This window comes from Bison bison, unplaced genomic scaffold (assembly GCF_000754665.1).
Source record: "Bison bison bison isolate TAMUID 2011002044 unplaced genomic scaffold, Bison_UMD1.0 scf7180017864503, whole genome shotgun sequence".
NCBI lineage: Eukaryota > Metazoa > Chordata > Mammalia > Artiodactyla > Bovidae > Bison > Bison bison.
The window spans coordinates 4269723-4296191 of record NW_011495061.1 but is presented as its reverse complement, the minus strand read 5'-3'; the positions used below and the strand labels follow the sequence as shown (position 1 = coordinate 4296191).

General features: G+C 49.0%; 2 protein-coding genes across 5 annotated transcripts in view; one reads left to right on the top strand and one right to left on the bottom strand.

Annotated features, from left to right (window-relative positions):
- The first annotated feature begins 7318 nt into the window (after positions 1–7318).
- Positions 7319–17627, top strand: LOC104980525 (NADH-cytochrome b5 reductase 2). Its single transcript, XM_010829280.1, has 9 exons — positions 7319–7409; positions 8917–9063; positions 9307–9379; positions 12389–12495; positions 12769–12898; positions 13426–13509; positions 14201–14286; positions 15368–15467; positions 16354–17627. Exons 2-9 carry the CDS (start codon positions 8995–8997, stop codon positions 16524–16526), a joined length of 822 nt encoding a protein of 273 aa, XP_010827582.1. The 5' UTR covers positions 7319–7409; positions 8917–8994; the 3' UTR covers positions 16527–17627.
- A 1143-nt stretch (positions 17628–18770) lies between these two features.
- The window catches only part of PPFIBP2 (PTPRF interacting protein, binding protein 2 (liprin beta 2)), a 158991-nt gene continuing 151292 nt past the window's right edge, over positions 18771–26469 (bottom strand). For 3 of the 4 annotated variants that reach the window (XM_010829275.1, XM_010829274.1, XM_010829276.1), the window contains one exon: positions 18771–24845. In XM_010829275.1, the coding sequence (XP_010827577.1) occupies positions 24606–24845 (240 nt within the window). In that variant the 3' untranslated portion in view covers positions 18771–24605. The remainder of the gene's footprint in view (positions 24846–26469) is intronic. The other variant, XM_010829277.1, reaches the window with a different exon arrangement.

The following is a 26469-nucleotide window of genomic DNA, read 5'->3' as shown; positions in this document are numbered from 1 at the left end:
GATACACAGTAACAGGAGGGAAGGCAGAGAAAAAAGACGCCTTTCTACACTTTATACCATCTGAGTTCTCTTCCACAATGGAAGAAGCTTACACTTGCTATTCATCAAACTGCAGGCTCTGAAAGACTGAAATCTCAGTACTAATGACCCAATTACAGTCCTTTCTCCAAAAGCATCATTTGACATTTCTGGGCTTCAGTTTGGCAGCTGAAAAATGGAAGGTTTCTTTAAATTTGAAGTCAGGAATTGAGTTTAAGTTTGTATGGCTCACAAACAAAATGCTTTTTATGCATTGACTGTATCATGTATTGCCGTGGTATAGGAGAAAGACCTACATTCAGGAACATGGCCCTGTGTCTTAGCTTTGTGACCTTGCACAAGACATGGAATCTCTTGGAGGTTCTTTATTCCAAACTAAAGTGGTCGTAAAAGGATCACAATAGTTTCAGAGAGATATCTTCTACTCTGGGAAGTGCTTTGTAAACCCTGCAGTTCCATGAGAAAGAATGTTCTATCACGATTCTCAGAACGGAAGCTTTAGCCTGGTTTGTTCCATCTTCACTTGTTATTGCTTTCAAAAAAAGAAAAAAAAACAGAAATTGCTGATTGTATGCAACTAGGAGATAGGAATGCCTTCTTCCATATCTTTCTTTGGGACATTTCCCCCTTCTCCCTTGCTGGAGACCAGCCTTTCTCCTAATATAGGTCTGAGGCTCCCAGCCCAGGCAGGCAGCCACACCTGCCTGTGTAGGTGGAACTCCACCCCTGGAAGCTTCATTTGCTGTCCTGGTTACTCCCTATTGTCTCCACAGCCCAAGCTGTGAACTCACAATTACACACTACCTTCTGGAGGCTCTACCCCAGCCCCGGCACAGCAGATGCTGTTTGGGAAGAGTTGAAGCAACTGCTATAAACATTGGGGGGAACTCGACTAGCATCACTGGTGAAGCTCTGCCCACAAAGCTGCTCAGGGAGGATTCTTCTGGGTGTGGGAGGGACAACGGGCACAGGACTCCTCAAGCTAGTCTCCTTTTTTGAAATGTTTTTATTTTCTCTCTCTCTCTATATATATATATATTTTAACTGAAGTATATAGTTGATATACAGTGTTATGCTACTCTCTGCAATACGGCAAAGTGATTCAGTTTTACATATATGCATACATTCTTTTTTTATATTCTTTTCCAGTTATGGTTTATCATAGGACATTGAATATAGTTTTCTGTGCTATATGCTAAGACCTCGTTGTTTATCCATTTTATGTATAAACATTTACATCTGCTAACCCCAACCTCCCACTCCATCCTACCCCCAACCCCCTCCCGCTTGGCAACTACATATCTGTTCTCTATGTCCATGATTGTTTCTATTTAATGACACTGTCTCAAGCTATTCTTTTGATTCCTCCCAAAGATAACTGTTTTTGGCAAATTCTGGTCACTCCCAGGGTCTCAAGCCTTTTGTCTTTATAAAGTCTTATCCCATCAGGCCTGTGTCAGCCCCAAATTGCCAGGAGCTTGCCAAAAGTTTTTCATGCCACATTTCTGTTCTACAAGTCCAGGTTGAAACATTCCAGAAAGCAAGGCATTACTATTGCTTTATGTCCATTTGCAGGGCTCAGTGTTGAATTCTGATCAGGTAGCATAAATATTGTTGCTGTTTGGTTGTTCAGTCATATCCAACTCTTTAGCGACTCCATGGACTATAGCCCACTGGACTCCTCTGTCCAGGGGATTTCCCAGGCAAGAATACTGGAATGGGTTGCCATTTCCTTTGCCAGGCGATCTTCCTCACCCAGTGATTGAACCCAGGCCTCCTGCTTGGCAGGTGGATTCTTTACCACAGTTCCTCCAGGGAAGCCCAGCATCAATATACTTTAGTTTAAAATCCTTGAAGAGGAAAACCAAGGAAACTCCAATTCAAGTAATATTCTTCCTAGGTCATGGTTGATTGCTTGAGTTCTCCATCTGTGTTCACTTATAAAGTTTACCCTAGTCAACTAAATTTGCCTGCCAAGGTCCTCTGTTCAGGATGACACTTTTGGACAATGCACAGAGGACAGGAGAGAGCCAGGGTGCAGAAGTGGTGGAGTGGGTGAGCTGCTCACATGGCCTGGCAGAGACAACAAGTTGAAGTTGTGGCCAGGCAGCAGGAGGCTGCTAAGATTAAAAAAAGATCCCATACTTAGAGCAAGGAGAACATCAAGATCAGAGGGCAATGCCACCTCCTGCCTTCTCTTATCCAAATTACAGGAAATATATTTTTAAGTAAATCTAAGTATAAATGAACAAGTCCTAAGAGACTTGTTGACAAAGGTTCATATAGTCAAGGCTATGGTCTTTCCAGTACTCACGTACAAATATGAGAGCTGCACAATAAAGAAGGCAGAGCGCTGAAGAATTGATGCTTTTGAACTGTGGTGCTGGAGAAGACTCTTCAGAGTGCTTGGAAAGCAAGGAGATCTAGCCAGTTAATCTTAAAAGAAATCAACCCTGAATACTTTTTGGAAGGACTGAAGCTTAAACTCCAATACTTTGGCCAGCTGACACATTGGAAAAGACCCCAATGCTGGGAAATATTGAAGACAGAAGAAGAGGGGGACAGAGGATGAGATGGTTGGATGGCATCACTGATTCAATGGACATTAACTTGGGCAAACTTTGGGAGATGGTGAGTGACAGGGAAGCCTGGCATGCTGCAGTACATGAAGTCGCAAAGAGTCGAACACAACTTGGCAACTGAATAACAAGAGACAAAACCAATTGTTCATTCAGTGTATTAGTTTCCCATTGCTGCTGTAACAAATTACCACAAGTCTACTGGCTTTAAGCAGGACAAGTTTATCCTCCTACAGTTCTTTTTTTAATACTCATTTGGCCGTGTTGGGTCTTAGTTGCAGCACACAGGACCTTCACTGAGGCCTGCAGGCTCAGTAGCTGCGATGTGTGGGCTCGACCATTGTGGCATGTGGGCTCTTGAGCACGTGACCTCTCTAGCTGCAGTGCTCAGGTGTAGTTGCCCCATGGCACGTGGGATCGTAACAACGTCCCCTGTGTTGAAAGCCAGATTCTTAACCACTCTGCTACCAGGGAAGTCCCTCCCTTACAGTTCTAGAAGCCAGAGTTATAAAATCAGTTTCACTGGGCTAAAGTCAAGATATCAGTAAAGATACTTCCTTCAAAGGGCTCAAGGGGAAAATCCTTTCCCTTTTCATCTTCTAGTGGTGCCTGTGTTCTTTGATTTCTGGCCCATTCCTCCATCTTCAAAATATGTCACTTCAATTGCTGTTTCTGGCATCACATCACCTTCTTATCTGTCCCTTCCTATGTTCTTCTATTTAAAATATATATATATTTATTTATTTGGCCTTGCTGGGTCTTAGTTGTGGCATACAAGATCTTTTAGTTGTGACATGCAGGACCCTGGTTGCAGGATGTGGGACCTAATTCCCTGACCAGGGATCAAACCCAGACCTGCATTGGAAGCATGGAGTCTTAGCCACTGAACCACCAGGGAATTCCCTCCTGTATCCTTCTTATAAAGAATATCATGATTGTGTGGGCCCATGAGACAGTCCAGGACAGTCTTAACCCAAAATCTTTAACTTCACTGCAGCTATAAGGCAGCATTAGGTAGGACTGGGATGTGGTACATTTGGGTGACTCTTACTGAGCCTACCACAATTTAAGCTTAAAATGGCCGGAGTTGCTCATTTGTTCAAAGGATAAAATAGAAATAAATCATTTTCAAAGTTAAAAGCTAGTGAAAAGCCCACAACAAGCTGGTGGTTTAAGAAGCACATACTCCAAACATCAACTTAGCGCACCAGTTTACCCCAGGGAATTCTCAACAATGAGAGAGGCTCGGTACTGTTATATAGGCTCAAATAGTGACAACAGATATTCTTTCTTTTCTTTCCAGCAAACACTTGCTGAGGGGCTTCTCTTTGCTGGGCTCTCTTACCAAGCTGGGGATGTGGGGAGTGAGACATATGCTCATGGTCTATTTCAGGAAATGAGTAGAAGATAAACCAAAATCTGGCCACACACAAGCATCTGAGGGACACATATAAAGTGTGTAGAAGAGCTGAGGAGATAGGGGAATCATCACCCTCTTGAAATTACTGGGAGGCCAGATAAATGCCTGCCTTTGTGGCTCAGACAGTAAAGAATTTGCCTGCAATGGAGGAGACCCGGGTTCGATTCCTGGGTCTGGAAGATCCCCTGGAGAAGGGAATAGCTACTAACTCGAGTATTCTTGCCTGGAGAGGAGCTTGGCAGGCTATAGTCCATAGAGTTGCAAAGAGTCAGACACGACTGAGTGACTAACACTTTCCCTTTCATCCTGCCCCAAGATTAAGGAAAGCAAGATGTACCATCTGGCCCTCTAGTCACACAGAGGGACCATGCTATGCAGGGAACATGAGAAGAGAGGATAGAGGATAAAGGCAAAATACTAAGAAAGCCATAGAACAAAGTGAGGCATCTTTAGATTCCAAAGTCAATAAAGACTTTTAATTGAATCAAAGGGAAAAAATAAAGTTCATTCATTTATGCATGCAATAAATCCTAGGCACCGTTCTAGGAGTTAAAGCAAAGTAAATCCTGTCCTCATGGAGCTTATATCCTGGCAGGAAGAGAAAGACAGTAGGCTAGTAGGTAAGATATGCAGTTTATCATCTGGTGATACATCTTACAGAGACAAATTAAGCAAGCAAGGCATACAGAGTACTTTCAGAAAGGATTGGTTCTTTCTTCAGTATTTCTGGAGCATCTACCGTGCATTGTATTTATAAGTATCTACTCTGTGTCAGCCAGTGTGCTAAATGCTATGGGGCAGAGATGAATGCATTCACTCCTTTGTTAAATATTTATAAATGTTATCTACGTGACAGTCACTGTACTAAGCCCTGGGGACACAAAATCTCTGCCATAGTGGGATTTCCAGACTAATGTGAGTCAGACATTTAACAATTAAATACTCAGAAATAGCAGCTACAAACCAAAGTAACAGCTATGAATAGAATGTAATATGTACATCTCCTTAAATTGGGGCATTGGAACAGGCATCTCTAAGGAAGTAAGATTGGAACTGAGACCCAAATAAGAGTAAAAGATATAAACAGTTGTTATAAACTATTGAAATTAGAGAACTATGGCATTGTCACAGGAGATGGGCAACTAGATCAATGTAAGAGAACAGGGAGGCCAGAACCGGACTCATAAATATTTAACAGCTGATATATGACAGCGGTGGCATTGCAGGTTAGTGATCAGGTGTGAGCAATACAATAAATGTTACCAAGACAATGCATAATCCATATAGAAAAAAATTGAACTGGATCCCTACTTCACATCGTACACAGAAATCAATTTTGAACTTTAAGTCTTGCCAGAGAAAATATAGAATATCTTGACCTTGGGTAGGAATAGATAATTGTGGGCAGGACTTCCCTGGTGGCTCAGACGGTTAAGCATCTGTCTGCAATGTGGGAGACCCAGGTTCGATCCTTGGGTAGGGAAGTTCCCTGGAGAAGGAAATGGCAATCCACTCCAGTACTATTGCCTGGAAAATCTCATGGACAGAGGTGCCTGGTAGGCTACAGTCCATGGGGTTGCAAAGAGTCGGACACGACTGAGTGATCTTCACCGTAATCACCGTGGGCAGGAATCCCTCAGAAGAAATGGAGTAGCCATCATGGTCAACAGAAGAGTCCGAAATGCAGTACTTGGATGCAATCTCAAAAGCGACAGAATGATCTCTGTTCATTTCCAAGGCAAACCATTCAGTAATCATGGTAATCCAAGCCTATGCCCCAACCAGTAACGTTGAAGAAGCTGAAGTTGAACAGTTGAATGGTTCTAGGAATAAATAAGTCACAAAAAGCACTAACCATAAAGGGAAAAAGATTGAAGATTGATACATTTGACCACATTAGGAGGACAAACTTCTATCCAAAGATGGAGGGAGAAAGAAAAAACACTATGGAAGAAAAGAAGGAAGAGTAGTTGCCAACTAGGAGGAAACATTTGTAACTGATATAATTGGCAAAGAAGCAATCTCTAAAATATATATGACTCCTAAAAATCAGTGAGAAAAAGACAACTCAATACAAAGATGGGCAAAAGTCATAAGCAAGCACTTTTTTTTTTTTCCAAAGAAAGAAACTCCATGAGAAAAACGTAGGATGTTCAAACTCCTTAGTAATTAGGTAATAAAATTAGTTCACAAGCCATCATGTTACAATTAATAAGTTGTCAGAAAAGTGTCTGACAGTGATATCCTGGCACCTGCAGGTGGTGGGGTGGGGGGCTTCCATTATGCATGTGCCTGTGGTGGTGTGTGGGGCTGGGAGTGGAGTTCATTTCTTGGCTTCTCTGTCTTACTCAGGCCGGGAGGCAGGGATTCACCCTTGCCACTGGCGATGGGAGAATTGATGGGGGAGGGGATCACCAAAGTTCTGAAATTTGCTGTGAAGTCCCCCCAAAGCTATCTACGCCTGCCATTCTGCACCCTCTTTGGGCTTGTGTTGGGTACCTATCATCTCTCCCAACAGAGAATGAACGAATGCTTTGTTCTCTTTAACTCAATCACCACCCGCCCTGTCCAAACACCTGGTCAAGGACTAGGCTCAGAGTAGGAGCTCATTATGGATGTCTGCTGTATATATTTCTGTGCTTTCTGAATTGGAGTGGATTCCCATTTCTTTGACCAGCAGAGCCTTCCTCCAGCCTTGCCACAGGTGTAAACAAGCAAGTAGAGGAAGTTCTCCACCAGAGCTGCTCAGCGTGTCCGGCGAGAGGACCAGGATACAGAGGCAGCCACGTAATAAACAAGGGATGTTAAACGAGAAGCGAGGCAGCCCCCAGATCCCAGCGCGGGGCCTCAGCTCCGCCCTGGAAGCCCCTGGATTGGGGTCCTGGGGACAGGGCTGGAGCAGATCCGGAATCCCGTGAGAAAGAAGCTTCGGAACCCTGGCCCTCACGGTGGGGACGACGGAGGGGCCCACCGCCCGTCCCGGGTGCCCGTTTCCAGGCCTAGCTTCTGTTGGAGTCCTCCCGGCCTCCCAGACAGCGCCCCTTCGACATGTTCAGCGGCTGGTTCCGGGTGGGTTCCCAGTAGCCGGGGGCCTGGCAGGAAGCGGCCAGCGAAGCCAGCGCGGGAGCCGGGCAGAGTCCCCGGGACCCCCGCAGGCCTTGAGGAGCCCGGGGACGGTGTTATCCCGGCCGGCCTGGGAGGGGCCGGCACTGGGCGGGCGGAGCCTGAGAAGGCCCAGTGTGGGGCGGGAATCTCCCAGCCTGAGAAGAGGGCCGGGAGGACCTTTCCCAAATCCACCCGCCGGCGGGCCTCTCGCTGGAGGGGTGGCAGGGTGGGGGGCGGATGCAGGAGCCCCGCGGAGTCCCTGGCAGGTGAGTGCCAAGGCCTCACTGGCCTGCCTCGAAGGGTGTGGGTGTATCCTGGGTGCTAAGGTAATGGAGTATCCCAAATCAGCTGTTACAGAATTCAGTTGGGGCCCTCGCTTGGTGGCAGGGAGAGTGCCTTTTCCACTCGGGTTTGCGTAGGAGAGTATAAGGCACAAGCTTGATTCAGTGGCCAAAGAATGGAGAAGAGGGAACTAAGTTCACAGATCAACTCCTTGCCCACCTGGCAGTATGTATTTAGAGTAACAAGGATAAAATGCATTAGTCTATGGGGAAGGGGCAGGGCTTTTTATGAGGGAGTGGGGTGCTACCCCTTTTTTATCCATTTTTGGTCCTAATGTCTGGTCCTGGCTACTAATGCTGTGCTGTGCTTAGTCGCTCAGTCATGTCCTACTCTTTGTGACCCCATGGACTATAGTCCACTAGGCTCCTCTGTCCATGGGGATTCTCCAGGCAAGAATACTGGAGTGGGTTGCCATGCCCTCCTCCAGGGGAACTTCCCAACCCAGGAATCAAACCCAGTCTCCCGCATTGCAGGCAGATTCTTTACTCTCTGAGCCACCAGGGAAGCCCAAGCATACTGGAGTGGGTAGCCTATCCCCCCTTCTCCAGGGGATCTTCCTGACCCAGGAATCAAACAGTGATCTCTGCACTGCAGGTGGATTCTTTACCAGCTGAGCTACCAGGGAAGCCCAGCTACTAATAGGTGTGTCATTTAATATGCTCATATAGTAAAATGAGGACTCAGGGTCTGCTGGAGTTCAGATTCATTGCCATTGTGGTCTCAACTGGTTCCATCTGTTTTTTTATTTTTTCCTTTTGTGTGTGCGTATAACTTCCTTTATCTCTGAACTCTTCAACTTAAAGATTTATGTCCACTCCTGCTAAGGGTGGGTGGGGTGGGAGTTGGCAGGTTGTGAGCAGGGACACTCTTGCTAAGGGTGGGAGTTGGTGGATTCTGAGCAAAGACCTGGAGCAGCTCTGGCACCAGGGGTACTCACCCCACCCCTACCGCTGCCTTAGCCAGACCTGGAAGGAGGGAGCAGGGGAGGGGAGCCCTATACCTCTTAGATGTCAACAACTAATCCCCCCTCTTTAGCTCTGTCCCTGAGGATTGAGGCTTTCATTCCAAATTGCGTATTAGAAGCACCCCCTCCACCTCAAGGGAGAGACTTCCAGGGCTTGCACCCTAGACTGCAGCCAAAATAGAGACAGATGGGCTTGAAAGGCCTGGTGACATTAGCACTTCTGGGCCATCTGGCTGGGAGTTTAGAACCTCCCAGCTAGTCTGATCTGCAGCTGGCCTCTTCCCACACTCCAGGTCCACCCGAGGCTCAGCCTGCCTTCCATTCTGGTACCTTTACCTCTGCCTAGCTTCTTTCAGGCACAGTCCAGCTTCACACGTGCCTTTGGTGTGGAGAGGATTCCGCCGTGCCTGAGGGCTGTCCTGCCTAGGGCAGGCAGGACCTGAGGGGCCTGCTCACACTGTGTCCAGGAGGACCCGTCCCTGCTTTTCGCTGTCACTGTTATTGGGATCACCGTGCTCCTGTTTGCCCGGAAGAGCAAGAACGTGATGAAGAGTCGTCACATCACCTTACAGAACTCTGATACCAAGTACCCGCTGCCTTTGATTGAGAAAGAGGTGATGGGGCAGCCCTCCCCGTCTGCTGTCAGGGATGGGGGTGGGGTGATGCAAGAGGAAGACAAGGTGTAGGGCATGCGGTGGCTGGGGAGGCCAGGGCAGTGGGGTGGGCCCTCGTGGCCTCTGGTTTGCTCCCCAGAGCACACACGTCTGTGTATGCGTGTGGAGAGCTCCTTTCCCAGGCATCTGAGCTGCCCAGCAAGACTTCCAGAAAGCTGACAGAGCCTGTCTCTACTTTATCAGCAAATCAGCCACAACACTCGGAGGTTCCGCTTTGGACTGCCCTCCCTGGACCATGCCTTAGGGCTTCCTGTAGGTGAGTGGGGTTTTGTCACCACCAGGACCTGGGTGTTGCGGGCACCCTGCTCCCGTCAGAAACTCGGCTGAGGTGCAGAGGTTACCCTGCTACCTTGCTTGAGCCACGTAAGCTCAGAGAGGTGGGGAGATGGGCTTGGAGACAGTCCATTCCCTCTCTCATTGTTCCATTTGGGCTGACACAAAACTGATACTGTAATAAGCATTGAAAAGAAGCACCTCTAGAGTCAGAATGTCTAAGATCCCATTGTCAGCTCCTTGCTGTGCAACTCTAGGCAAGTCCCTCACCTCTCTGAGCCTCTGTCTATAAAATGGGGTTTCCCAGGCCTATCTGCTACTGGTGGTATTGTGAGAAGTGACGGATGGATGTGAAATTCAAACTGTAAAGTGCTGTGCCCTTGGGAGGGATGGTAGGAATTGATGTTCCCCTATGTAGGGAGAAAGGTCCTGAATGTTTGGAGAGGCAGGAGGAACTGGTGTCCTCCCCCCAGCCCACTACATGGATTCTCAGCGGGGGCTTCAGACCCATGCACACAGAGATACCCGTTGTGGGTACAAGCCTGAACAGTCCTAGAGTTCCGAGTTAATGCCATTTCTAATGTGTACCACCAGGCTTCCCGGGTGGCACAGCGGTAAAGAAGTCACCTGCCAATGCAGGAGATGCAGGTTTGATCCCTGGGTCAGGAAGATCCCTTGGAGTAGGAAATGGCAACCCACTCCAGTATTCTTGCCTGGAAAATTCCATGGACAGAGGAGCTTGGCGGGCTACAGTCCATAGGGTCACACAGAATCGGACATGACCGAGCAACTGAGCACATCAACGCCAATCTGTACCACCACCAGATGGCTGAGTCAGTCTTAGTCTCTGCTAGGCCCAGAGCCTGAAACTTTGTACAAACTGCTAGTGCTGTTTGCCTTCCTGGTGGAGGTCCTCATCCAGAGCCTGCTTGTCCTGTGTGCAGGGGACAGACGTTGACATCACCTCTTCAAGTGAGGAAACGACCCACCAGGCAGCCAGCCTGGCCCCTGAGCCTTCTTGCTGCTTCCTCTCTTCTTCTTCAGCCCTAAGAGCTGAGTGTCAGCTTGCTTTCCAGCCCGCTGCCTGGCCTCTGAGGCCAGTCCTATTGGCAAGAAAACTAAAGAATGAAAACCTTTGAGAAGTAGAATTTCTTAGAAACTGCCATGACCCACTCTCCTCAGTCCTGGTGTGGGCAGTGCACAGTTAGTGGGAAAAGTAGTTTAGAGGCTTCTGGGAGAGTCGGCTATGAAGACTCAGAGTGCTCATGTGTCCCAGCTCTGCTGAAATGAAGCTGGTCAGAGATGGGGGCTCGGGACCAGTTGTGCGGACCCATTTTCTCTGAGGTTGCCACCACGCCAGGCCCAGGTTGTCTGCATCTGAAAGAGCCTTTCTGAGGTTTCCAGCATCAAATGAGCTCTCAGCAGGAAGCTGCTGCAGGTGTTTATTCCTGGGTATCCCTGGTGTCCAACCAGGCCATAGCCAGAGACATTGAGCCTGTCCTTTTTAAAATTTTATTGAAGTACAGTTGATTTACAATGTTCTGTTAATTTCAAATTGACACAGTTTTATATCTTCTTCATGTTCTTTCGCATGATGGTTTATCACAGGATATTAAGTATAGTTTGCTGTGCTATACAGTAAGACCTTGTTGTCTATCCATCCTAAGCCTGTTCTTTCTTAACCCATAGTCAGGCTTCAGGGCCCCTCAAAGATGTTGGTTTATGCCCCCTCCATCCTTTTCCTTCTTCCCTTCTCCTCCTCCTCCCTGGATCTCTGCTTCTGTCTGCATATGCTGTCTGTCCTGTGCACACACAGCTTCTCCCTCAGATACTCTGACACAGAACTTCCTCTTGCCATCTCTTAATTGCAGCTTTTGACCTCACCACTATTGCCTTAGTCACTTAAGTCTCCCAGGTTGGATCCAACAGAAACCTGAATGGCCCAGCTCATCATGTGATGTTGGATCCATAGGACTCTGGCCACCATGGTCCGCTCATGTCTACCCTTGAGAGGCAGAATTGCATGGTTCAAAACTTCACTCTGCCCTTCAGCAGAGCTATGGGCCAGGGAGACACAGTGCTTCTGCTAGAACTCATGGTCTATGGATATGTAAATCCTGAGGCTGCACATACCTGTGAGCCCAGGCCTGCTCCATCCCAGGCAGCAGGATACAGATGAGGGGGCTGTGATTCATTCATAGACCCCAGTGATAAAGGAAGACATGACTTTATTAAGGCAGCATGTTTTGCTTTAAAAAGAAAATACTTTTCTGTAATTCTTAATACTCAGCCTCCAACTTTAGTTAGCTCTTCCTGCTCCACAGAGTACTTGGACACAGTAAGCACACAACAGTAGGTTCCTAGTCAGTGAAACTCACAACTGCACTATGACGGAGTCAGGGCAGGTGTATGGGGTGAAGTGACTTGTTCAGGGCTGCACATGTGATAAGGGCAGGCCTACGATCCAGGCATCCTGGACTTGGACTCCACTCCTTCTTGGTCCTCCTCCCATGCGCCCTGCCACAATATGCACCCCCTCACCCCTCGAAGCTCAACTCTTTAGAGCAGGAGTCCCCAGCCATGATCAGGTACTGGTCCGTGGCCTGTTAGGACCTGGGCTGCACAGCAGGAGGTGAGCGGTAGGCCAGCGAGTGGCGCTTTATCTATATTTACAGCTGCTCCCCATCGCTCACACTATTGCCTGAGCTCCGCCTCCTGTCAGATCAGCAGCGGTATTGGATTCCCATAGGAGCCCAAATCCTAGCCCTAAAGTCACGGTGGAACATCCTGAGATTGCCATGAAATGGAAATAAAGTGCAGAATAAACGTAATGTGCTCGAATCCTCCCCAGACCACTCTCCTGCCCTGGTCTGTGGAAAATTTGTCTTCCACGAAACCGGTCCCTGGTCCCTGAGGCCGCTGCTTTAGAGAAACCCTTGGTCCTGTTTAGGCTGGCCCTGCTCAGTCTTAACATTTGGTGTCTTTTCTGTAGGTAACTATGTTCATCTCTTGGCCGAAATTGATGGTGTTCTGGTGGTCAGGGCTTACACGCCTGTGTCCAGTGATGACGACCTAGGCTTTGTGGACTTAATCATCAAGGTAAAGGATGCCTGCCACGCCCAGCTGCCTCACTGTCACAAGCCTGTTCAGGGTAGTGGGTGGAGAAGGGGTGCATGCCCTGGACAGGGCTTCCTGGCAGTGTCATTTAACAGTGAAGCTGTTTCCTAGTGAAGTCTTCAGGGGTTGCTCAGAGCAACCGTGAGCACAGTGGATTTGCTCCTCACAGTTTCTGGTAGCAAATATATTCCTGAGTTGTATGTGGCTGCAGTCTCAGGTCTAAAGGTGTGAACACTGTGCTGCTTTATTTTTCAGATCTACTTCAAAAACGTACATCCTAATTACCCAGAAGGGGGGAAGATGACTCAGTACTTGGAGAACATGAAAATTGGGGACACCATCCTTTTTCAAGGGCCATCTGGTTGTCTGTTCTATCATGGGTCAGGTACTGGGAGCTTCACACTAGGCCTTCAGCTGGGAGGAATATCCCCACTCTTGTTGCATCATTCTAGAAAACTCCTAAGATTTGAGTCACATGCTCTTGTCCTTGAAGTCTTCATACATTCATTCACATACCCACTTTATGAGAGTATAAGGTTCATGAAGGTAGGGCGGTGATTTGGTATTTCCTCATCACTGTATCTCCAGGACAATGCCTGATACACAAAAGGCACTTGGCTATTGCTGAAAAAATGGATAAAGGGTTGATGGATGGAAGGAATGCACACTCATCCATTTACTCACACACTCATCACTTACTCATTCACTAGCACGGGTGAGAGTGCTCTGTGAGGCTCCATGTTAACTTCAGCGTGCCTTCCTCCTTCCTCAGGAGAAAAGATACAGTTATTCCCCAAGAATGCCCCCGCTCTATTCCCGCTTTGGGCCCTGGTGGGCCAGGGCTGGCTGAGGAGGCCCAAGATGATGTTTGTGCAAGTTGTAGACATGAGAAGTACCCTCTTGTGATTTCAGGGAAGTTTGTATTCAAGCCATACAAAACGAGTGAGCCCGAAACTAAACTGGTGCATCACCTAGGAATGATTGCTGGGGGCACAGGTAAGAGGGAGCTGGGGGCTTCATCCAGGGTGAACCCTGAGACCTCTCTCACTTTGGAGTCATGGTCCTGGAAGAGGCGATGGAAGAGATTCTTTCCCTGGCTGTTTGAAATGGGGATACAAAGTCAATGACAGTTCTTGACTCTGACCCTGGATGCCCTGCTCCCCTTAACCAACATGGGGGCTACACCAGGGGCCCCTGGAGCTTCTAAGGTGAGTTTGGGGGGGCAGGCTGGGCTGGCCCACACGTGGGCTCCCAAGGGCTCCTGGATCCTATTCAAGCCCGATGCTCCCTATCCCTTGAAAATGAATGCCTGAAAGAGGAGAACAATCATGTAATGTGAACTACTACGCGCCAGGCACCATAATGGGCATTTTAAAAAAACTACCACATTTACTTGTCATTGGTTCTCTTTTACAAACGAAGACACTAAAAAGCTCAGTGAGGGAGCTGGACGGAACATGCAGTCCAGTTTCAAAGCCGATGCTGCCATGTGAAAATGAGAAGGGCTTTTGATGGACTATTGCGTTAGAAGAGAAAACCAAGATGAAGGGTAGTTCTGCACTTTGAGTTTTGGGCACAGAAGTGAGAAAAGTAATTGAGATCAAGGCAACCTGTGAAGCTGCTGCAGAGCAGGGACTATGGGCATCAGGGGGAGGGGAAGCCAGCCTGCCTGCTCTCTGTGTTCCAGGGATCACGCCCATGCTGCAGCTCATCCGCTGTATCGCCAGGAAGCCCAGTGACAAGACCATGATGTCCCTCATCTTCGCCAACCAGGTCAGTTCTGCTAAATGAGCCCTGAGCAGGGAAATAATATCCCACTGTTGTGGCCCTTCCCTGCTCACCGAGCTCATGCTGATCTGTGCCTGTGGCTGTGGAAGGGCTTACTGGGCTCAAGGAGGGCTGCTGGCAGCCAGAGAAACTGAGTCTAGGCCTGTTTTTCCATTTTTTTTTTTGTTCATTTTTTTAACTGTGTCTCCCCAACCAACCATAAGCACTAAGCTTTCCTTCTTTAATACATAGTTCTGTGCTTTTCCCCAATATAAAATCATAGATGCCTTTAGTGGAAATTTCGGGAAATACAGAAGCATATAAATAATTTACTTCATTTTCTTGTCTTTGTCCTATACGTGCTGCATAGTCACAATTTGTTTTTCATTTTTTTCCACTCAACATTACCTCACAGGCATTTTCTTATCAGTCTATATCAAGTTGTACCATCATTTACTAAATCTCCTTTTCCAGGCTATTCTCGGTTTTCATGGTTATAAATGATACAGTGATGAATAACTGTGCCTAGGCTTGATCACAGTTGGATTATTTTCTTAAACAGAATCCTAGACGTGAGATTGTTAGGACAATGATTGTGACAAGTTTTAAGGTCCAGGACTCGTGTGCAGCAAATCTCTGAGCCTGCAACAGATCTTCTGGCTTTGCTCATTTTCCCTAGTGGGGGCTACAGCCTCTGTCTTCCTCTGCGGTAGCTCTCCAGTGCTGTAGATTACATACAGTGTCCTACATCACTGCCTTAGCCCCTTGCATTCCCTGCAGGAAATCCTGGGTCATTGGAGTTTGCCTTGCCTGGCACTCAGGGTGGATGCAGGAGCTGGGCCAGGATGCCCAGTGCTCAGACACAGCCTTCCAGGTGGAGGGCAGTCACCCACCGCTTCCCTCCACCAGAGGGTGTTTGTGGTGCCGGAGCCTCAGCAGAACTTGTTGCCCCAGAGTCTGCAGGTAGCACTCAAGCTAGAACTGGAAGACTGGCACAGGAGTGTGCGGACCCACGTGCTTAGTGTGGGGGACAAGTAGGATGCCCTGGAGGAGCTCAGCTCATGCTGCTTTTTTTTATTTTTCCAAGACAGAGGAGGATATCTTGATGAGAAACGAGCTGGAAGAAGTTGCCAGAACTCATCCAACGCAGTTCAACCTGTGGTACACGCTGGACAGGCCTCCTGTTGGTATGGCCCCTTTGTCCCCACCAGGGGTCAGCTCCAACCTTGGACCCAGCCAGGAGCCAGTCCCTGGGGTGGTTGATTGGTTGTGAGCTTGGTGGCTGAAACCTTGGGCTATGTCCCTACTGGGAATTTGAGGGAGAGACGATTTGGGCTGACTTGTTTGTAAGGGCAGGAGAGAGTAGGTGTCTGCATCTCAGCGGCACTCCACACACTGCCCTGTGACATCAGAGGGATCCCTGGGTCACGTTGAACACCCACTCCACACAGCATCCCATAGAGTCATCACTCACTGCATACAGTATGGCCACTTAGCCCTTCACCTGGCACCGTTCACCTCACCTAGGACAGCAGTCCTCGCAAGTTGAACCACAGACAGCGGCCGCAGCCCCAGCCAGCACCCAGCCGCCGCAGTGCACACCGCACCCCACAGAGCCCTCACACTGCTGGCAGGCTGCCTCTCCCACACAGCGCTGTTATGCCTGTCTTGTCATAGAGCCCTCTGGCCAGCAGAGGGCGCCACCCAACTGCGCCGGCTCCCAAACACCACCGCGTCCTCTGCCGGGCACAGTTCCCGCTCTCTGCCGGATTCACACTACACATGGGTGCATCTGTCTCACTGCGCTGTTCACCCTGTCAGTGCTTACAGCCGGCAGACACCAGCCAAGGACTCAGAATCCCAGCAGTGAGCCTGGGATCTGGGGTAAATACTTACGAGGGCTGCCTGGACCCACCCACATCCTCTACTCTCTCAAGTTTCTGCAGAAACCAGTAGGACAGATGTCTAAGCTTTGGCCAACAAAGCTCCCAGGCTTAAGGGAGCGAGGGTAGGAGGCCTGGGGTCAAGGATGCAAACTGGCTCCTCCAACAGTTTTTTTATGCTTAACCTCAGACTGGAAGTACAGCTCAGGCTTCATTACCAAGGACATGATCAAGGAGCACCTCCCTCCTCCTGGAAAGTCCACGCTCATCCTGGTGTGTGGCCCATTGCCCCTGATCCAGACAGCTGCGCACCCTAACCTGAAGAAACTGGGTTATACCAAGGACATGATTTTCACCTACTAAAGCCTCTCTTGCTCTTTCCAAATTTGCCCGGTCCTGTTCATAGTTCACAGTGAGCTCAGCTTCACCACGTTCAACTGGGAAGTATCCAAAGACCCTTGTCATGTACCCTCGGGTACACTGGTACTCCTCTTTTGGTGTGGTTTGAGAGGCAGGAGATAAAGGGGCTTCTGGGGCCTCCTTGCCTGGTGAGGTTTGAAGGCACTCCCTTTCAGTGTCTTTTCCCATAGTTTAGTGAGATAAAATTCAGTGCAAGGCAGATAGCCCATTAGTGTGGGTCTGAGGGTGACCCGCTGGACAGGTAGAAGGCCTTGGCTTGCTCCACACCTGAACTGGCATCTTGTGCCTTGGGAGGTCAGAACTGTCAAAAATGCTGGGGCAGAACTCCAGCAGAATCCAAGCGGGGTCACGTCAACTTGTGATCATTTCTCTTGACCCCCTTTTTTCTACAGTGCAGTTTTTAAGGTCAGACCTATTAGAGTGCTCAGGCACCCTCCACATGCACTCTTTCCTCTCTTGTAGGAGACCCTTGAAATGCGAACAGTGTTTAAAATACACAACAGGGCAGTAGTCAAGGTGGGCCCCGGGAATACTAGATTGCTTGTACTCGGCACAACAAATGGAGGTAAGAGGTACGTCTTTGTTAGCGTCCTCTAAATGCCAAGTCCTATTCTGGAGTGCGGTGGGTTAGGGGTGGTTATTACAAATACCTGTGTATTAACTTTGTATCCTGCAACTTTACTGAATTCACTGATGACCTCCAGTAACTTTCTGGTCCTGCCTTTAGTACTTTCTATATATAGTCATCTGCAACAGTGAGTTTTAATTCTTTTTCAATTTGGATTCATTTCCTTTTTCTTTGATTGCTGCAGCTGGGACTTCCAAAACAGTTGGATAAAAAAAGTGAGAATGGACAACTTTGTTTTGTTCCTGATCTTTGAGGGAATGCTGTCAGCTTTTCACTGTTGAGTATGATGTTAGCTATACCTAGCCATGAAAAGCTATGTATAGCCTTTATTATATTGATGTATATTCCTTTTATGCCCACTTTCTGGAGAATTTTTATCAAATGGATGTTCAATTTTATAAAAATCTTTTTGTGCATCTGTTGAGATGATCCTGTGGGTTTTATTCTTCAGTTTGTGAATATGGTGTATCACACTGATTGATTTGTAGATATTGAAAAAAAATCTCTGCAGCCCTTGGATATTCCCACTTCATCATGGTGTACAATCCTTTTAACGTACTGTTATGAGTAGGTTTGCTAGTATTTTGCTGAGGACTTTTGCATCTATGCTCATCAGTGATAAGTGTTTTTAATTTTCTTTTTTGTTATAATTTTGTCTGATTTTCATTATCAGGATAACGGTTGCCTCATAGAATGAGTTTGGATGTGTTTCTTTCCCTCCAGTTTTTTGGAATAGTTTCAGAAGGGTGTTATCTCTTCACTAATGTTTGATAGAATTCATGTGTAACTTTTGTTTGTTGGGGGAGAGTTAAAGTTACTAATTCAAATTTCAGTACTGGTAATTGGTCTGTTCATATCTTCTTTCTTCCTGGTTCAGTCTCGAGAGATCAGACCTCTCTAACTTTGTTCATTCCTTCCAGATTGTCCATTTTGTTGGTGCATAGCTGCTTGAAATAGCCTCTTGTAATCCTTCGCATTTCTGTGGTGTCAGTTGTAACTTTCATTTCTGACTTCACTGGTTTAGGCCTCTCTTTTTTTTTCTTGATGAATCTTGGTAAAGGTTTAGCAATTTTTGTGTATCTTTTCAAAGAACCAGCTTTTAGTTTCATTGATATTTTCTATTTTTTTGTAGTCTCTATTTCATTTATTCCTGCTCTCATCTTTATGCTCTCTTTCCTTCTGCTAACTTTGTGTTTTCTTCCTTCTTCTTTCGTTAGCTGCTTTAGGTGTAAGGTTGTTTGAGAACTTTTGTTTGCTGCGTAAGCCTGTATCACTATAAACTTCCCTCTTAAACCTGCGTTTGCTGCATCTCCGGGTTTTGGAACATTGTGTTTTCATATTTGTCTCTAGGTATCTACTTCCTCTTTGATTTCTTCAGTGATCCATTGGTTGTCTCTTTTAACAGTCTTTAAGTCTATTTCGTCTCTAAGTATTGCTACTGCAGCTTTCTTTTGATTTCCATTTGCATGGTATGTCTTTTCTCCTCCTCTCGCTTTCAGTCTGTAAGTGTCCCTAGATTTGAAAGGAACCTCTTGTAGGCAGCAAATACATGGATCATCTTTTTGTGTCCATTCAGCCAGTCTGTGTCTTTTCTTTAGATCATTTACACTTAATTATCAATATATATTTTCTTACTGCCATTGTGTTGTTTTGGATTTGTTTTTGAAGGTCTTTTTCCCTTCTTTTGTTCTCTTGTGACTTGATGACTATCTTAAGTGTTACGTTTGGAGTCCTTTGTATTTATATTATAGATTTTTGGTTTGCAGTTACCTTGAGGTTTTTGTACAGCAGTCTGTATGTATATATGATTAAGTTGTTGATCTCTTTCAACTGCATTTTAAATACCCTGCATTTGTACTTTCCCCACCCTCACAATTACTCTTCTTGACATTTTACATCTAGTTGTTTGGTATATCCCTTAATTGCTTATTGTGGATAATGACTTTACTAATTCTGTTTTTATCTTCCCTACTAGCTTTGCGGGAGGCTGATTTCATACCTTTGCTGTATGTTTGCCTTTACTGGTGAGTTTTTCATTCCATAATTTTCTTATTTACACTGGCAGCCTTTTGTTTTTCCACTAGATACGTTCCTTTAACATTTGTTGTAAAGCTAGTTTGGTGATGAATTCTTTTAGCTTTCGCTTGTCTTTAAAGTTTTTGACTTCTCCTTCAAATCTGAATGACAGCCTTGGTGGGTAGAGTATTCTTGGTTGCATTTTCCCTTTCACACTTTAAATATATCATGCCACTCCCTTCTGACCTGCAGAGTTTCTGCTGAAAAATTAGCTAGTAGTTTTATGGGCGTTCCCTTTAATGTTATTTGCTGCTTTTAGTATTTTCTCTTTAGCTTTAATTTTTGTCATTTTGATTACAGTGTGACTTGCTATGTTTCTCTTTGGGGCTCTCTGCATTTCCTGGACTTGGGTGACTATTTCTTTTCCCAGGTTAGGGAGGTTTTCAGCTATTATCTCTTCAAATATTTTCTCGAGCCCTTTCTCTCTTCTCTTTTTGGGACCCCAGTAATGCAAATATTAGTGTGCTTGATGTTGTCCCAGAGTTCTCTTAAACTCACCTCATTTCTTTTCATTCTTTTCAGCAGTGGTGGTTTCCTCTGCCACCTCATTCTATCTGAATTACTATTTGTATGTAAGCGGTAGGTTAGTTACATTTCTTGACCTTGGAGAAGTGGCCTTGTGTAGGAAGCATCCTAGCAGTGTATTCCTCTCCTTACCCAAGCTCTATGCTCTAGGGCTCCCCCTAAGAGGGCAGCATGGGTCTTTATGTTGTGGTGCATTGGGCTTGGATGCCCCCCTGGTCTGGTTGGGTGTGGCTTAATCCAAGGAGGCCCCAGGGCTAGTGCTGGCTCACTGGTGGGCAGAATCAGGGTCACAAAGACCCTGGGGCTGTTGCCCACCTGCTGACAGATGAAACCAGTTCCTGGGGTTAGGGCCAGACTACTGGCAGGCAGAGCTAGTTCCTGAAGTCTGACTGTAGGGCCAAGGACCCTAGAGCTTGAGATCATTGGTTCCTCACACAGTTGGGCATGGGACCTGGGGTGCCCTGAAAGGTTGTGTTGGTCTATTAGTGTTCAGGGCCCACCTGGGCCCAGGGTATAGTCTGGCCTGCATTGGGGAATTGTAGTTTTCTTGCTTTACAAGCCAGGTCTTAGCCCTCTGATGAGTTGGGCTGTGTTGAGGGGTAAACCCAGAGGCAGTTGTGGGCTCTTTAGTCTTTAGATAGCCTGTTTGCTGATGGGTAAGGCTGTGTCCCCACCCAGTTCTTTGGCCTGAGGTGGCCCAGTACTGTTGCCTGTAGGCCACTGGGCAGGGTGTGGTCCTTGAGCTACTACGCCAAGCTGTCAGCTGCCACCGTCAACCATGTTCAAGCTCCCTAATGCTCCCGGGTATGACTGCCACTCGTGTCTCTGTCCCCAGCGTGAGCCACACCCGCTCCCTTCCTCTCCAGGAGACTCTAAGACCAGCAGGTAGGTCTGGCCCAGGCTCTTAACTACTTCTTTTGCCCTGTGTACATGGAGTTTTGTATGTGCCTTTAAGAATGGAGTCTCTGTTTGCCCCAGGCTTGTGGGGCTTCTGCAGTTAAGCCCCACTGGCTTCAGAAACAGCTGCTCTGGAGAGATCTGACCAGAGCCCTGGGCTTGGGGGCCTGACGTGGGGCTCAGAACTCTTGCTCTTGTGGGAGAATCTAACATAATTATTCCCTAGTCTGTGGGTCACCCACCCCGGGGAGGTGGTATGGGATTTGATTGTACTGCAAGTCCATCCTTCCTACCTGTTTTGTCATGGTTCCTTCTTTATGTTGTTAACTGTAGAAAGTCTCTACGGTCTTTTTTTTTAATCGATGGCTGTTCTGTAGATAGTTGTGATTTTGGTGTGCCCGTGAAAGCAGGCGAGTTCTGGGTCTTGTTACTCTGCCATCTTGGCTGCTGTCCCCTCTGCTGAGCCAGAAATCCCATGCGGATTTTGTTCTCCAAGTTACAGACGTGGCAACTTAGACATGAAGCTGTTGTCCCTAGGTCATTCAGCCAGTAGGTGGCAGAGCTGGGCTTCAAACTTGAGTTTAACTCCAAGTTGTTCGCTTTTTGCAAAAACTGGCATAGTAGCAACATTGTTTGAACTTGATGTCACTGGATTTCCTATGCACGTGTATATGTGGGTAGCAGGGCAGAGTGAAGGGATACAGGAGAGAGAGAGAGAGGAAGACAGCTCGAGAGAATTCTCTGAAGTACAGTGGTGCAGTATTCATAGGTGGCGTAACACAGGTCAGTCTCTCAGAGGGCCAGTGGGGGCTGGGGGAGATGGTGGCAGCTTAGCTTTCATCCATCCACCTGTTGAACTCATCCTCAGTGAGGTCCCTACTCAGAGAAAGACACAGTGCTGGGCACTGCACGATGAGTAAGGTAGGTCCTCCCTTCAGACGTTTCTTTTAAACACAAATTACCATGCCTGTCCCCTGCTTTAAGCCTCTCATTGCTTTCAGTACTCCCTCCCTGGACACCGTGTGTCTCCAAGGTCAGTTCCAGGAGGCTGGCTTACAAAGCCTTTCTTGATCTGGGCTCCAGCTGACCTCACCAGATCCTTCCTTGGGCCTCCTCCTCTGGCCCAGTGGTCAACTAGAAAGGAGCTATTGGCATCTAGAGGGAGAGACCAAGGATGCTGCTAAACATCCTAGAGCACACGGGATGGCCCCAGCACAGTGACTTGCCAGACCGCAGTGCAGGGGTCAAGAAGCTCTGCTCTTGTCATACCAACTTCAGGTACCTCCTTGGGTGTGCTGGGATGGTTCGGGTCCATCCGCCTGGAGTGCCTTTCCCCTCTGGCATACTTGGCCCTGACTCATCTTTCAAAAATTCAAGTATCACCTCTTCCTTGGAGCCTTTTCAGTCCCCCTCCCCAGTGCTCCGTTAAAAATGACAATTTGCTCTTTGGGGCTGTAGACACTTCTATTGGAGCCTCTGTAACGCTCAGCACACGCTCTTGTCTGAAACAGACCTGTACTCCCATGCTGGACCATCCACACCCTCAGACAAAGACCTTGGCATTCACCCCTGTATCCCCAGTGCTCCTTGGCCCAGAATGGAAGGTATTTAACCTGCACATGTGAGGGAATGAGACGATGCGGAAGGCTCTTACTCTTGTCTGCAGGGGCCTGTCCGTAGCAGATGCTCAGTGAGCTTGTGCTGCGCACGGGTGCAGAAAGGTGCCACACCACTTCAAGGAGAGCCAGGAGGTGCTCAGGTCAGACAGCACCATGGCGTGCGGACCTCCAACCCTCAGTGAAAGCCTCCTGAAAGAGGCTGGGCTGATCTGAACCTCGGCAGACAGGATTCAGCCCCGTGACAGGGAGGAGGAGAAAAATACATTTCGGAGAGGGAACAGTAGGAGCCATGGCTAGAGCACGGGTTCATGAATGCTGAAGATTCAGAGGGGTCTTGGGTGCTAAGGCTTTTGAATGCTAATCTGTGGTGGTTGCGGAACTGAGTTCTTGGCAGGATGAAAACAGTACCAGCAGGGATGGTGCAGAGAACACCCGGAGGGGACCAAGTGGGAGACCCCCTGCCGAGGAAGTTAGAGAGATGAGGCCAGAGCTAGGGCCGCCACAGGGAGGAGTTAGGGCCATTGCTCGGAGTGGGGGGTGAGGGGGTGGTGGGGGGAAGGCTGGTTGGGAGGGTGAGGTATGGCCGCTGAGCAGGCGCCTCTCCCTGAGGTAGGACATACTTGAGATGTCTTGCAGTGGAAAGAGCCTTCCACTCAAGGGAGCTGTTTGATCAGATAAATTGCCTCTTAGGCTGACGAGGGAAGGGAAGTAGAGATGTCTGCTCAGGTGCTGGGAGGCCCCGCAGCCCTGAGAACCTGAGACACCACTGCAGAAAAGGGCAGCCTTGTCAAGGAAGTCCATTCCTCCTTCCTTGCTGTCAGTCACTCCCGCCAGATTCCTGGGAACGGAAATGCACTACAAGCTTTCATACGGAAACATCCCAGGAGGGGGCTTCCTACCCCTTCCGTCAGCTCAGAACATTCCATATTTTTTTTTCCAGCAAAGCTTTTGTGACTCATAGCCCTTCCCCTTTGGTGTAAGAGCCCCCGACTGTTGCTAGGGATGGCGTGAGTCGTTGAGTGTGCGTGGGCATCTCACTGCCCTCCCTGCAAAAGCGCTCTACAGTGCACTTACAAAAGTACAAAAGCTGTGGTGGAGAGCACAGCACAGCTGGAAACCTGTGGGCCACCTCGTGGACATCTGTTCCACAGCCTCGAGTTGTCCTGTCAGTACCCACATCAGAGACGCCCTGGGCCCAGTCTGGGCTCTGTGGGTGGCCGTGGGCCAGCTTCCCATCGAAGCAGAGTTGGGACCCACACACGTGCCTCACTGGGCTGCCAGCCATGAAGAGAGTCATCTCCAGTCCTCAGATCTGGGAGTGGCCAGGCAGGAGTCGGTCAGCAGCTGGTCCTGGCTCAGCATCGTCTGAAAGGACACGGCCGAAGACCCCGCTCAACAGCGTTCAACAGGTCAAGGCTGCCCTGCGGCTGCTCCATGGGGAGCAGCAGGGTCCTGGGTTGGCCCTGACACCAGCGCCCTGTAGGTTCATGGTGTCCCAGGGACACCAACACTATCAACAATAGATTGCTCCTACCTTTAAAGGTGCCAGTTCATGGCCACCAAAGGTCTGTGAGAAGGACAGGGCTGGGTGGGTTCATTTCAGTGTGCGAGCCAAGAAAAAACAAATTGACAAAAGTGATCCTGATTGGACTCAGGGAGAGCCCCCCGACCCCCAATCTTGTCTTGGGTTCGGCCTTTATAATCTGCTCAGTAAACCAGCAAAGGCCTCAGCAAGGTGGACACTGTGGCCAGTGGGCTCATGCTGGGGCAGTCCAGAACTGAGAGGCGCTGGGAGGCAGTGGGCCTCACCAATGCGAATCTGTTCTCTGGCCTTTTTCTGCCAGCTCTGGTCTGCCTGCCGGCCTGGAAAGGAGGATGTTATCAGCCCTGCTTGACAGACAGTGACTTGCCCAAGGTCGCAGACAGGGACAGTCAGTCTCCCTCCAGAGTGGCTCCTCTCCCCTGGGTCTGAGCGGCTTCACATGGTACAGTTTGTCCCAAGTGGACATGCCAGGATGGACTTGTGCCTGTGAAGTCCGTAAAGTCAGAGGCGTGACAGGAAATGCGTGTCTCATGGGTGGAGAGGGCAGAGCCCTGTCCATCAGGCAGGGGTGAGGCCTGGGCTTTGGGCTGATGAGGCAGGTGACCCAGAACTGCTGAGTATCTTGGTCTCCTCACCAGCCCCAGGCCTGGACAGAGGGCCTGAGACCTAGGACACTTTAGCTGGTTTCGGCTCAAGACAGGTCAGTGGAGAAGGCCTCTGGGCCTCTATCTGCCTCAGGGCTGGCTCACCTCCAGCACCAGCCCCCAGTCCCGTCTGCTCTCCCCCAGCAGGAGCACTGGCACTACAGGCTCTGGATTAGGCAGGGGGGCTAAGCCAGCCCCACACCAAACTCCCGGGGCCTCCCCAGCACGGGTCCTACTATAGAGAGAGGGCCAGAGGAGTCCTACCGTGAGGCGGTGAATGTCTTGGGAGAGGAGCCCTATCTGCGTCACGGTGCCTTCCGAAGGTGCCATCTGTAAAACGGGTAGTGGCCTGGTCAGTGCTCGTGGACTGAGCTCGGGATTCGCAGAGGTGGCCTGCAAGTCCTATCCTGCCTGGGCCACCTCCCCGGGAGAATGGGCAAGGAGTGGGCCAGGCCCTAGGGAGCGACACATGGGTGAAGCACGCACTGCTCGTCCCTGGGGAGAGGCAGAGCTTCCACTGTCCCACACCGTCACATACACTCCCGCGTTCCCACTTCAGTGCCAGCTCTGAGGGGACACAGGAGCAGGGAGAGTGGGATGAAGGCCTTTCTGATGCTGAACACACTGACAGTTTCTGGCACCAGCAGGACCTCAGACACTGATGCCCCAGTGTAGGCAGAGCCAAGTATCCTCACTGCCAGGAACCTCCGGCCCCACCTGCTCAGGCAATGCTGGTCTGCTCCTCCTCCCCTAAACCTTTGTGGACATCATAGATTTGCCCTTTGAGGGCACTGCATATAACCCATCATTTTACAGGTGGGAAAACTGGGCCCCACCAAGAGATATAGGACTTGCACAGGCCGCAGAGTTAGTGACATCACAGTCCCATGCAGGATTTGAAAGCAGGCACATGCAGAGAGTCTCCCACCAGGACATGATAAGAAAGGAACAAGGGGTAAAGCCTGCCCTGACTACAGCTCTGAACTGCCGTGCCCAGCTGTCAGCCCCAGGGAGCACCTCTCGTCAGTAGTCCTGGCCCTGGGATCAAACAGCAGCCGTGCTAACAACTTGCAAGCCGGTGCCCACATTCCTTGCTAACTGGACTTCAAAGGAGGCCGGGAGGCCAATGGGCCTGAGGCTGCTGGTACTTTGCATTGCCTCCATCTGGAACAGAACCAGAGTTCAAACTGGGTTCGTGAGGCCCTGCCGCAGCCACCAGTTATGGGGCTGCTGTCCGGATTCTGCAGACAAGGCCCAGGGGACCCAGTGGAGCCAAAAGCTGCACTGGGCCCAATTGGGATTTCATGAGCAGGAGCCCAGACTGGCAGGTGCGTCCCTCCCCTGTCCTCCGCCAGACCAGGCCCGGCTGGAAGACCCACTTTCAGTCAGTCAGCCTCTAAATCAGGAGGCCAGGTCTGTTCCAGCTCCTCCAAGACAGAGCAACCCCTACACAGGCCCAGGGAGGGCAGTCACAGCAGAGCCCGCACAACGCACGCAAGAAAACAGGCCTGCCAGCAAGGCAGGCTGGCTTCCCCTCGCCAGAATGGAAACCAGCTTCGGGGTCTGCACGACAGCAGAATGTGAGATGCAAAATGCCTCTGGGCTTCCCACTGAGCGGTGCACCCTGAAGTGAGGCCACAGGCTCCTCCAAAGGCTGGGAGGGGGTATCTCCTTGCCCCATCCCCCTTGCTCAGGACACTTGCAAATCACAGCCCAGCTCAGCAGTGTGGGCTCTTGAGCAGCACTCCAGCTGTCAATGTGCCCACCTCACTCCCCTGGACACGCTTAGAGATAGGCTGTGCTGCTCGCTTTCTACATAAATACGGGTTTTATTACCGAAAGAAGAGACCACCTCTGAATGAAGTCACGACAGTTCCATTGTCCCCACAGCAGAAGGCCCTGCTCTGTCCCTGCAGCCAAAACTCTGGCCACAGGCCCAAGGCACTTGGGACTG

Coding starts and splice junctions, on each gene's coding strand:
- LOC104980525 (XM_010829280.1), top strand. CDS start 8,995: ATGAAGAGTCGTCACATCACCTTACAGAACTCTGATACCAAGTACCCG. Junction 12,899..13,425: donor TCTGTTCTATCATGGGTCAG/GTACTGGGAGCT, acceptor TTGTGATTTCAG/GGAAGTTTGTATTCAAGCCA. Junction 15,468..16,353: donor GCTGGACAGGCCTCCTGTTG/GTATGGCCCCTT, acceptor GCTTAACCTCAG/ACTGGAAGTACAGCTCAGGC.